The 12830-nt window shown below is 41.2% G+C and overlaps 2 protein-coding genes across 2 annotated transcripts in view; one reads left to right on the top strand and one right to left on the bottom strand.

Moving 5' to 3' along the window:
• The window catches only part of LOC134848183 (acetylcholine receptor subunit beta-type acr-3-like), a 108732-nt gene extending 106477 nt beyond the window's left edge, over positions 1 to 2255 (top strand). The window contains exons 6-7 of the mRNA XM_063865554.1: positions 643 to 845; positions 1789 to 2255. Coding sequence (XP_063721624.1) covers positions 643 to 845; positions 1789 to 2242 — 657 coding nt within the window. The 3' untranslated portion in view covers positions 2243 to 2255. The remainder of the gene's footprint in view (positions 1 to 642; positions 846 to 1788) is intronic.
• Positions 2256 to 4053: 1798 nt separating this feature from the next.
• On the bottom strand, positions 4054 to 4983 carry LOC134848143 (uncharacterized). The gene has a single exon (XM_063865503.1). The coding sequence runs from the start codon at positions 4981 to 4983 to the stop codon at positions 4054 to 4056; it is 930 nt and encodes a 309-aa protein (XP_063721573.1).
• Positions 4984 to 12830: the final 7847 nt, after the last annotated feature.

Genomic DNA, 12830 nt, shown 5'->3' with positions numbered 1-12830 from the left:
TTTTAATGAGCGCTGTTGAAATGATTAATGGGGGATCATGAACAACTATGATACTTTAGCGAAGTCATAGAGCAAAATCAAGGGTTCATTTTTTTAAATGAACAACTCGACCTTGTTTATTTTTCAAAGTACGTGAATGTCCCTTTTTTACCAAATAGACAAAATGTATTTGACCTACTAATCCTGTAACGCTCTGACCAATAAGCCGACCACTCAATTAGCATTGTAGCATTTTATTCAGAATCAGAATGTTTATAACCTATAAAACCAGAGACGGATCTAGGATTTTCTAAAACTTTCAAAAAATTTGTCGACCTTTTTTTTAGGCCGACTAAATAGATTTTTTGAGCTCTCTCCCCGTCTCCCAAAGCACAAAAAATCCCTTTTGTACCAAAAATGAAGATAATAATACCTGAAAATTTCAATTTACGCTAGCAAAAAAAGAGGCTTTTTTTCTTACAACATAAGTTGAACATAAGCTTGTTCGAAGTCTACTTTTTTGCAATGAGACCTTGTAACCCCCCCTCCCCCTCCCTCCCCCTCTCATGATAATTTGTATAAAAACTACTAAAATTTCGACAGTTAAGCGTGTACAGATTATGTACCGTCTAACGGATTATCAATATTCTTGGGCTGTTTCAGAGTGCGTACCACGTGCCGCTTCTCAACCGATATCTGGTGTTCATCTTCAGTATAGTCGTGGCCTCTCTAATGTGTAACGCCTTCATTCTTCACGTCCATTTCCAGGCGTGTTCAGGGGCCACTGCGTCTGTCAAACTGCCACGCCCCTTCAAACACTTTTTACTATACACACTGCCTTTGTGGATATTCATGGAGCCGTTCCAGTAAGTAAAATATTACAAACAACTTGTCATGGCCTAAGAATTTTAAGGCCTATAACTTTGATTACTTACCACAATTCAGTTTGAAAATTCGAAAGAAATGAGGTTGAAAATTAGTCAATAGAGGAAATTTCGAAGCATGTTGACTGATTGAAGTTTGTCTATCAGTTTTGAGCCCCTAGTAGAATAAAAGTCACAAATTGATTTTTTGTGTTTTTGCAACTCGGTTTGATAAAATTTTAGTTAGAGTTGGGTATGAAAATTCTAGTATTAATTACAAATTTCTAAATTTTACACCTCAGCATCGTAAAAAAAGTAATTCATTTAGAAAAAAACCGTTCAAGGTGTCAAACTATTGTAATATTACCATCGCAGTGACTTTCAAAACCAAAACTTTTTAGATTTGGTTTAATTTTCAAACCTTACGAGTGGTCGCTTTTCTTAAATTTTTTAACTAGTCGCCTTTTGTAGCGAGTTGTTGCGGTAATGGGTGAAAGACAGGGGGTATCATAGGTCTTCAATGTGTATCTTGATAATATAGTGGTAATGTGAGCTCATTGATTTTCAAATAGACTTTTGACATTTGAATAATTTGTTCAGCTTGTGCATACATGAAAACCGATTTGAAATCTTTGCAACTACACCTGCTTTGAGTGCTTTGACCTTCGCCGAGAAATATTTTGTTTCTTCAAATTTTGATCAAAAGTCAGACCGCATATTTTATTACCTTTTTAAATTTCAATCAATTTATTTATTTCAACTTCGAATTTCACTTTCCACTAACTTTTGTTATAATCTGCGGGTCAGTTAAAGCAAAACAGTGAATGACATTTCACGGAACTCTAAACTGGAACGTGTTAAGTTAAAGGAAACAAATAAGATTTTGTTGATAGTTGCTGATATTTTATTATTAGTTCTATCTCACTTTCCCCGAATAATGTTTTAGATTAACAGACTGCGAGTTCACGGCCTTAGTCGAGGAAAAACAGTCCAAAAATCTGCGAAGACGTGAACGAAAACAAGTTGGAGAGAAATTGTGTTTCTGGAACAATCTGGAAACTTCTTTTCACGAATTAATGCTTTTTATTCCCAATAGCGACGATCAACTCTTCGATTCTTTAAACAACTCACTATCTAACAATGAACAAACTTCGGACCAACAGTTAAATAATGAGAGAAAGCAAAAAAGAATTCTTAAAACTCTGGAAAGCATCAAAACTTTGGGCAACACAGTCGAAAGCATCCACGATAAAATCAAAGTGGAAAGAAGACAATTTTACCAAGACGAAGAATGGAAGTTCATTGCTTTGGTTTTAGATCGGATCTTGCTGTGGCTTTTTAGCTCAGTTGTTGGATTTGGATCCGTTGCTATTTTAAACCCAAATTTGTACACAGTTTAGCTTAATTTAGACCTTTTCGAGTAATTTAAAATTTTCAATTCCATTTTTTTCAACTGATTTTACCAAATATCCTGCTGGCTGACAAATTTTTAACATATAGATTATTTTTCCTAAATTAAAATTTCATTTTTTTCTTTAGCGAAGCTTGTTATGGCTTACGCGTGGGGAGGTGCAATCCGGCAATGAGTCGATTTATTCAAAGATCGATGAACTGAATTGAACGGGTTCTCCCAGTGCGAAGCAAATTTTAGTGCGTTTAAGGTATATCCTCAACACCAAATTTGAAGACCAATCATCAACTCCTCTGATGGTTTTTGAAAAATGAAGTAATTGCTGGGTTTTTCGAACTAAACTTTCAAATATAATGTTTTTTTTTTCATTCTCATGTTCGATTTTACATACTAAAGCTAACGAGAAAAGTAAAACTGGCGTACATCTGCGCGTAGGTTCTGATTTCTTAGACCCATAAATTTTTGTTTGATTCCCAAACACGACTTTTTCTAAAACTTCTACTCAATCAAAACTAATAACTTTAATAGTAATTAAAATCCAATAAATTTTCAGTTGGTTTTGAAAAATCAAGCTGCCTGTTAGATTTACGTAGATGAACATGTTATAGGTAGTCAAAAAATATTTCAAGAAGCTAGCGCCGTGTAAATCGGTATATTAAGATTTTCAAACAAGTCCACGCTCAAAAAATTACTTGCAAAAATCAGGCGCGGATCTAGGTTTTTTTAGTTCGACCAAATTGATTTTGTGAGCTTTCCGAAACCGCTATAAAGACCCAAATTTGACCGTTTTTAGGCACTTTTTGGTAAACTTTGACCAAAAAATCGCGTTTTTTCGGCGCGCGCGCCCACCTCAAAATTTGTTTAGATTGGCGTCTAAGGCGCCTTTAGAAAAATTTTAAGGTCAGTCAGCCAAGAATGGATATCTCAAAATAGTACAAAAGGGGGACCCTTTGGGTCGGCAGGGGGTTATAGAAAACGAAAATGTAATCTTTTCTAGTTTACACGGTGTACTTGAGCATTTTCTTGCTTTAAATTTGATTTGATTATAAATTATTTGGTTGCACGTGTTTGGTAATTCAGTTTTGCATTTTCCCAATTTTGTATTTGCTGAGTTCTGGTTTTCAATTTTTTTCCCGGAGTTTTCCTGATTACATGTGAAAAGTTGAAGTCATCTAAGATGAATGTCAATTGTCAAATTGGCATGTAACACTCGTCCCTATTCTGCAGTTGCAAAATAAATGAAGAAAAAAGGGGTGGGGTAGTTCCTACTTATAAAACTTAAAACGCTGGCTTAACGGTCGTGTAAGTGTCAGCTGAAGTTATCGGCTATGGCTGTCTGCGCAAGGCTGCTTTAGAGTGAGGCTCTCGTTGTCGTGAATCTTCGTTTGCAGGTTGATTGCAATAGTCCGGACTAACAGGTGCTAGTCTAATGGCTGGTATTGACACAATTTTGTCACTTACTTTGATGGTGTAAACGCGGGTCTGGTCATCATCGGTTGGTTTGTTTCCTGTGATCCGTCCAATTGGCCAAAGTCCTCGTAGCGTCATATCCTGAAGAATCCAGACAATTTCTCCTATTTTGACAGGCGGCGTCTTCTTTGTCCATTGTTGTCTTGGCAGTAGTGCTGGAATGAATTCCTTCATCAAGCGTTTCCAAATATGCGTTGAAAGTTGTTGGGCAAATTTCCATTGTCGACCTAGTGTTGACGGCTGTTGGGTTTGTAGAGGTGGCATGGTGGCATGCGCTCTTCCGAGAAGAAAATGATTTGATGTGAGGGCTTCAACGTCTTCGGGCGATGATCAAACTGTAGTGATGGGTCTTGCGTTCATGAAGTGTTCAACTTCGCAAAGAACGGTGTTGAATATATCGTCTGTTAGAATCTGGCTTCCTATGATGGCATAGAATGAGTCTTTGACTGATTTTATGAGTCGTTCCCAGACACCTCCGAAATGAGGAGCATAGGCAGGGTTGAAGGTCCATTCAATCTGATGGTTGGCGTAGAATTGTCGTGTAACATCGGCGTCGAAGTGTCTGTTGAGTTCTTTTTTGGCTGCGGTGAATTTTGTACTGTTGTCAAAAACAGTTTTTGCTGGTTGTCCTCTGCGTGCGAAGAATCGTCTTAAGGTATTTTTGAAGGCGTCGGCTGATTGGTCCTGGCACATCTCAAGATGTACGGTTCGTGTTGTTAGGTCAGTCATTATAACGCCGTAGCGTTTGTTGTAGTTTCCTGCGGTTTTCGAAGCAAATGGTCCAAAAAGATCTAATCCTGTTTGTTGAAACGGGAAGGGTTTATCTTCTGGAAATTTGAAGGCGGGTAGGGGCGGAATTTCCGGCTGCAGTCCAGTTGCCTGTTGTCGTCGGCAGTCGTAACAGTTTTTTATGATCTTGTCAATGTGTGCGCGAACACAGAGAATCCAATACTCATTTTGAAGAATGTTTTTTAAGTGCTGGCGTGGCGAATGCTGGTTGTCTTTGTGGGTTTGTCCTATAAAGAGGTGAACTGCTGGGTGGTTTCCATCAAGGATAAATGGGTGTTTTATGCAATAGTCCAGTTGAGATTTCTCGAGGCGTCCACGTGCTCGCAAGATTCCGTCTTTGTCTAGAAATGGTGACAGATGTCGAAATCTAATAGTTGTGTTGATTGGTTTATTTTGTGTCAATGCGTTGACCTCTGGGTTGAAGCTGTCTTGTTGCGTCTGCTTGAAGATGAAACTCTTCGCGGCAATCATGTTGCTGCTTGTTAGTTCGGTTGTTGGGCTTTTGTTGCGGGAGTGTAGTCATTTATCTTTAAAAATCCTGGCGGCACGTATCACGTATGTGGTTGTTCGGAGAATTCTTATCCATTTGGAGAAACTGCTGTAGTCGATGAAACTTTGTACTGTCCTTGCGGTGGTAGCTTGAAAAGCTAGCACTGGGGTTGTTGCTATTTCATCCAGGTGTCCAGTTCGATCTTTGAGTTGCAAGGTATCCGTATTGGCGTCATTTAACTGTAACTTTGGCCAGTTGCATTCTGGTTCACATATAAATTTTAGTCCGGTGAACCATCTAGACTTGTTATTGAATTCCGATAGGGGTATTCCACGGGTTCCGTCGTCTGCTGGGTTTAGGGGTCCTGGGCAATGTTTCCATCGACTCGTTTGGGTTCTTTCCAAATTTTATGCAACTCTGTGAGCCACAAAAATTTGTTGTCGTTTAGCAGATCCCTGTATCAATTGAAGCACTGTTGTGCTGTCGGTCCACATATGCGTAGAGCTGATGTCAATCCTTTGTTCTCTGCGATTGAATTTTGCGAGGCTAGCACCAAAAACTGCGGCTTGTAGTTCCAGTTTAGTTATAGTGCTGTTTCAGAGGAGCCACTCGAGCTTTTCCTAGAACAAGGGCGCTGCTGATTTGGCGAGTGGCACTGTTGCTGTATACAAAATAAGCGACTGCTGCGAGGGAGCTGTAGGAGGCATCTGAAAAAACATGAAGAGCGATGTTGTCGTAGCTGTATCCAAAATCTTGTCGAAGAATTTCCACTGTGTGTAGATCGTTTCTCTCGTCGAGACGCTCAAAAAGTTCAAGTGCCATTTCTAGTGTAATTTGGTCGTCCCACTTCATTCGTTTTCTCCAAATTGCTTGCTGGATTATTCGTAGTCGAATAATAATAGGTGCTGCTATTCCAATTGGGTCAAAGATTGAAGAAGCTGCGCGAAGTAGGTTCCGTTGTGTAGGTTTCTTCTGGGCGAGTTCGTGTAATTTGTCAGTAGTGAGACTGAGCGTATCGTTACTTACTCTCCATCTTATTCCGAGAATTCGCTTGAAGACTTTGGGGTCCTTGATTTCGTCATTGGTGATGGATCTATGTTCTTTTGGTATTGTTTGCAGAATAACTCTGATCCATAGTGATCCACTTCGTCAGGTTGAAGCTTCTTTGTTGTAGTACGTGAGGTTTTCTATGATTTTCACAGCAGTGTCAATGCCGTTGGTGGCTTCGAAGAAGTCGTCCATGTAGAAGTTCTCGTAGACAAGTTTTTTGATGTGGAGAGGGCTTTCAGCCTTGTCTTCTGCGCAAGTTCTTAATGCGTAAATTGCACAAGTAGGAGAAGATTTGGCTCCAAAGACGAATCGAATGTACTCGAAAAATTTGGGTTCTCCCGTCCCCAGAGGAAACGAAGAAATTTTTTGTCTTCCGGGTTAACAGAAACCTGCATGTACATTTCTTCAATGTCGGCAGTGATGGGATGCTTTTGTTTACGAAATCGGGTACTTACTTCTAGTAGATTGCAGAGCAAGTCAGGTCCAGTGAGAAGCATATCATTCAGACAAATTCTTTTAACTTTGGATTTGGCATTAGAAACACGGCGAAGTTTTCCTGGCTTGTTTGGATTCATTACGCCATGTTCAAGTAAAATCCATCCTGTCGAAGGTATTTCGTCTGGCTCTAATTTCCTTATGTAGTGCTTGCTGAGATCATGGTCAATTGTATTCTGGTAGAGAGCCAACTTTTCTGAATTCTTGTTGAGTTGATTTTTTTTCATCCGGTTGTATTGGGCAGTTTCTGCTTTATAGTTGTTGGGAAGATTTGCATTTGGTTTCCACAGAAGTCCAAGTTGATAGCGGTTGTCGTATAATGATATGCTTTTCGAAGTGTTTGCATAGCGTGTCTTTCGTGCGATGACATCGTTATTTCAGGTGATGTGGCATAGGTTTCCATTCGCGAGAATGAAGCGAGAAGATTCGAGATTTGTGTGTCGTCAGTTGACATCTGTATTGGGTTGGCTGTTGCTCGGTGGCTTGAGATGTATCCAATATCGTTGTTCGGTCCTGCTATTGTCTATCCTAGGGCTGTAAGGACTGCTCGAGGAACGTTTTGATTTCCTTTGATGATGGTTTTCGGGCTGATGATTCCAATATTGTCCGTTCCAATCACAAGGGCTACGTCGTTGTTGTTGAAGTCTGGAAAACATATATCCTTAAGGTGATCGTATTGGCTGCATATGTCGTTCAACTTTTCGGGCTCCGCTGCATTCAAGTTGATGTTCTTTTTGATTAAAACATTAGTTAGTTCAAACGCTAAAGTGTTATTTCCAAATGAATGAACTGTAATATCAACTGTCTTAGCCTCTATCGTTTGCGAGTTGAAGAAACCTCCAATGAGAAGTCGTTCCTGATGGTTAATATCCTCCAGTTGACGGTATGCTGATGTCGGTTGCGATATGTAGCTGTTTGTACTTCCTGTATCAAGAAAGTCGTATACATTAAGGTATATGTTGCGGTCTCGTAATGTTAAAAGGTAAAAGTAGCAGCAGTGAGCTGTTGATTCTTGATATCCTCTTTTGGCTGGCAAAATGGTTGACTTGATTCGGTCGCTGGTTTGGATTAAACTTTGGTGTTCTTTGTGTTCGTTGTTCGTCGTGTAGAGTTGTGTGATAATGCTGATTGCATTTGCTGCATGTGTGCTTTGATGGGCAGTCTTTCACTTGATGTTGGCCAAAGCAGTTGTAACAAAGTTTCTTTTCCGAAACGAGTCTCTTGTTCTCTCCCAAAGATGAATTCCTATACTTGATGCAGTATGCTGGGTGGTGATTTTGTCCGTCGAAGGGACATGGCGGTCGGGCGTTCGCACTCCAATTTTGAGAAGTCTTCTGTGAAGGCTGGTTGGGTGATGGTCGAGATCCGTTGGCGTGTCGAAGTCTTGTCGTTATTTGTTGTCGATCGCTCGAGTCCAGGGTCATTTGCTGCGGTTGCATAGGTGGTAAGCGATCGCATGCTAATGCAAACGGTCTTATCCAGTCGTTGAAGGCGATGAGATTAGGCTGGTCGATGTTCTGGGCGGTGATGTACTGTGTCCACTGAAGCTGCTGATGGTGTTGCAATCTGCTGACGCAAATTGTACGTATATTGTAGAGTTCAAATCGTCTCTGAACCCAATCGTCCGAAACGTTTCAACCATGTTTCTGATGAATGTGGAAAATTCCAAGGACGAATCCCTGCGTCGAGTTGATGGTTGCTTGAAGCTCTGTAGTCTGTTGATGAAGTCATTGATGATGATGTCGGGTCGACCATATCGTCGCTGTAGTTCATGAAGGGCAGCGTTGTACTTAGTGTTTTTGCAGGAGTAACTAAAATTAGCTTGATTTGCTTTTACAGTCGTTAAAATCTGCAGATGAGTCATCTTTTTGGCGTCCGAGATGAGTTGATTGTGGATTGTTGCTTCAAAGAGTCCGAACCACATGCTCAATTTCATACGATTTCCGTCAAAAGGCTCGATTTTTACTTTTGGGGGTCTAGTCATGAGACTGTAGTTTGATCGCGACTGTCCGTTACTTGATGTCTGAGAACCTGCTGCTGGAATGAACTGCTGTTCTGTAACTATGTTGAAGCTGAGACTTGCGTTGGTGGTGTCGTGTTCTGTTTGTTGAGGCGGTGGTCTGTTTATTTTGAAACCTGTCTGGGAATCTCGGCCATCTGAAGAGTTCTGTTCCTGAGCTGATGATCCGGGCTGATGGCTGCTGCTGGATAATGTTGACGTCTGGCTAGAGTCCCTAACTAGTATTGGCTGTTGTTGCACTGGATCAGCTGTGTGGGGGCTTGAACTGTGGTGGCATTAGTGTTCTGCTGTTGTGGAGTTGACTCTGCTGTATTTTCTTGTAGCATCTGTCTAAGTTCATCCATGATGTCTTCGTGTTCAGTGAAGCGGTTGATGAGCTCATCCGCAGTGGCGTACTCAGTCGTGTGGTCTACAAGGTACGTAGTAGCGTCTTCCGAATTGCTGAGAATTTTCTTCATCTGGGTTTCTGAGTCAGCTATGTTGTAGTTCGTTTTGATGTCACTGATGGCTTTTCGTACTCCTCTGACGAGGCGCTCTAGTTGGGCGATGAGAATAGTTCTCTGGGGGAGAGTGGTTTTGTTGGGCGTGGCTAGTTTGTCGTAGCTGATCGTTGTTGTCGTTGCAGTTGTTGTAGATGTCGTATCCAGTCGTAGTTTCGACCTATTTTGGTAGTTACTGTCCTAGGTAGCTAGACCTAAACTTAAAAGGAGCGAAGCAAAAGAACAATGGTGCGGTAAATATGTTTTCAACTAATCATAACGAAATAAAATAAGCAATTGAAAGTTACAAATGCTTGATAGTAGTTCGTTGCGATACTTAAACAGGCGGAAAGTAATATAAACCAAACGTAAAGTTAACGTCCCTTTACCAAAGTTAAGCTATGGGGGGTCCGATTTGTTTAACCGATTTTTTAAAAAATCTTAAGCAACTGCAAAACGAGTGTTTCTTGGTTGATCTCAATTTCATCTTCAAAACTGATCACTATGACGTCTCAAGCGTTCATTAGGTCAAATGCCTGCATCCATTGCTTTTGCTCGTCAGACAGTCTCGCCCCTGTTTTGACTTTTTGCATTTTCACTTCTGACCCTGTATATTTGCATGATGAGAGATTAGGGCTTAATCTCACATTTTTGGCTAGCTTCCGCGTCAGGATTGTTTCTCGCACGTGGGTAATGTTTCTGGACACTTCAATTTAAACTAAATGGAGTTCCTACAAGTGCTTAAATTACAATTTCAGCATGGAATCGACAATGCTTATATGTATAACCAGAAAATCAACGCAGCCCGGAACCAAGGAAAAAACCAAATGCGACTCTAGAAGCGTTTCACTTCCACGAGTAAAGAGTAAAGAGCTTAAGCTCAAAACCCATGCTCAAAATTTTACCAAAAAAAAAATGGTGGCTCAGGGGCGGATTTAGGGAGGGGAAGCGGGGGGGGGGGGGGGGGGGCGGACGCTTCCCTCTCAGGGTTTCGACCCCCTGCCGACCCAAAGGGTCCCCCTTTGGTACTTTTTAAGAAATCCATTTTTGGCCGACCGACCCTAAAATTTTTCTAAAGGCGCCTTGGACGCCCATATATACTAATTTTAAGGGGGGAGCGCGCGCCGAAAAAACGCGATTTTTTGGTTAAAGTTTTCCAAAAAGTGCCTAAAAACGCCTTTTTTTGCTAGTTTTTTTTCAAAATTTTGCCTGCGGCGCAAAAAATCCGCCCCCCTCGAAAAAATCCTAGATCCGCCCCTGTGCTGGCTGATAAATTTATATTAGGTTATTTTGCCCAAATTCAGATTAACTTTTTTCTCAGATCGAAGAATCTGCTACACTTTTTTCCCCAAGAACTCTTTTCCCCATGCCCCCAAAATAAAATACTAAGGCTGGTACAGAGTGACTCCTGTTTTCGAGTCATTCGTGACCAGCCTATCAAAAAATGGGGAAATGAAATTGACAGAGCGTCACTGTGCATGGATGAGGCTGTTCTCGCAGTGGACCTTATGACGCTCTGTCAATTTCATATCCCCAGTTTTGATTGCAGGCAGTTTCATTTAAGACCAGCTTTCTCGTATCATCAATGGCAGTCAGCAGCAGAAGCTCTAGATTCCTAATGGTTCAAGACATTAATTTCAAATCAACGCAATGAAAAATGATTTCATCAACGGATGGTGATTTTTTTGTTCATGATCAAGCAATTCCGGTTCTTTGATTTCTTCAACATCCCAGACATCCCAGAGCACAAATCAGTCTTCTCAGGATGTCAAGTTTTTTGGACTGTGGAGTGACGAGGACATTCTAATGAGTCTGATCTCTTTCATCCATAAGGAGTTTTTTGTGAATTCACCGTTTTTTTTGTGAGTTTACTGTTTTCCGAGAAAATTTTTTTCTTCACATCATCCTCAACAGGGGATATAGGGACAGGACGCTCACACATCGGAACAGAGAACGCTCTGTCAATCAAGTTCTCTGACTCAACACCTCAACTGCTACCAGTTGCACTGGGTAGCCGTTATGGCTGACCAATTGGAAGTTTTGTGTTTCTCGAATGGCTATAAGCTTAGTTCATTTGCAAAACTCCTGGCGATAAATCGACTTTCCAAACCCAAAAAGTGCGTAAATTGAAGAAACTCAAGAAATTCAGGAATAATACGCGCGCACCTTTCCAGGCGCACCTTTTGGGATGAGGCCAAGTTCACAGCAGTCCCTTGAGGACTACCTGTCAGGATTTGCACATCACTTCCTTGTTCTTCTGCTCTGTCGCTCATACAGGATTTCCCAAGACCATTTCTTTTAGCCTTCATGCTCAAACAGGAGCCTGCTTACAGTAAGTTCTTTCTCTCCGCTGTTCTTCGAGTTATCTATTTAGTTAGAGACCGATGAAACAACAACAAATCTTGAATCAGATTTATTTCAAATCAGCTTGAGGGTACAGAAACCAAGATGCTCTCATCAATTCAAGATAACAACCAAATTGGTATAGTTTTTTTTCAGATCGAAGAATACAGACGGTTTTTGAGTCATTCTCGATATTCGAGACCAATCTCGGCTTCTTTCTTTCAAGGACATCATTCTCGAGAATCTTTTTGTTCAGAAATTCAAACCATGAGCATTTTCAAGCTTGAAATAGGCTGCTGAGGCCAGCACACCCATTAGGGATCTTAAAAATATTAATAATGAAAAAATAAATTGTTTTTAAATCAATTATATACAGAAAAATGAGTTCATTAATTTAAGACTGATATAGGTTTGAGAGGGCAGTGTGCGCTCAATCTCTGTAAACTAGATAAAACGGCTCGGAAAATAATGTTTAACTCGTATTCTCGGGAATACAGACATTCATCGTCATTAATTTATAAATAAGCCAAAAACTCACATAACTAATGTCCATAATTTCAACAAATAATCAGCTTCGTACGACAAAAACTGGCGCAAGCTAGCCACAACAACCGGTCGGCAATGTCCTTGAGACAAATTGCTCTTTTTAGCGGTCAGCGTTAATAAAGGCTGAACCGAATTAGAACCAAAAAACAGTTAAAATAGGATATAACCCCTTTTTTAGTATATTAATGCATGGGCAGGTGGGGGACTCGAACCTACGTCAACTGTCATGTCTATACAGTCGGCGTTACTGTAGCTTAGGCCGCTCGGCCAACTGTGCTTGTTTTTATATGAAATTATACTCTGTTTTATACTTGCGTTGCAACATCCTCCCCCCATGAAGAAGGAAGAACCGGAGAGAGCTTAAAGGTCGGCCGAGTGACTTCACGGGTTGCGGTCTTAACAAGGGCGGATCGGGCGCCACCGTCCTGTAGCTTGACGATTCGGGCGATAGGGTAGTACCCACGCGGACTATCGGGCTCAATCACCCACACGAGATCGCATGTTTTAAGAGTGGAGTCAGAATGAGTGTGCCACTTGACACGCTTATTCAGTGAGGGAACATATTCTCGAAGCCAACGAGACCAAATCGCGTTAGCATATGACTGCGCTAGCACGTACCTTTTCTTATGGTCGAGGTGCTCCCCAGGTAAAAGCGACGGAAAGCTTGTGGCATCTTGTCCTAGCAAAAAGTGGTTTGGGGGTAACGCTTCTAAATCACGTGAATCAGTACTAACGGGAGTGATTGGCCTCGAACTTAAAGCCTGCTCAACTAAGCAGAACATTGTTCCTAACACCTCTTCGGTGACTCGCCTACTGCCTAGTATATCGTAAAGCACGCGCTTCACGCTTCGGAAGAGGTGCTCCCAGGAGCTGCCATGATGGGGTGCGCCTGGCG

The sequence above is a fragment of the Symsagittifera roscoffensis genome, chromosome 6 (genome assembly GCF_963678635.1).
Source record: "Symsagittifera roscoffensis chromosome 6, txSymRosc1.1, whole genome shotgun sequence".
Lineage (NCBI taxonomy): Eukaryota > Metazoa > Xenacoelomorpha > Acoela > Convolutidae > Symsagittifera > Symsagittifera roscoffensis.
Note: the sequence above shows the minus strand (reverse complement) of the source record. Positions and strands in the feature narration are given on the sequence as shown.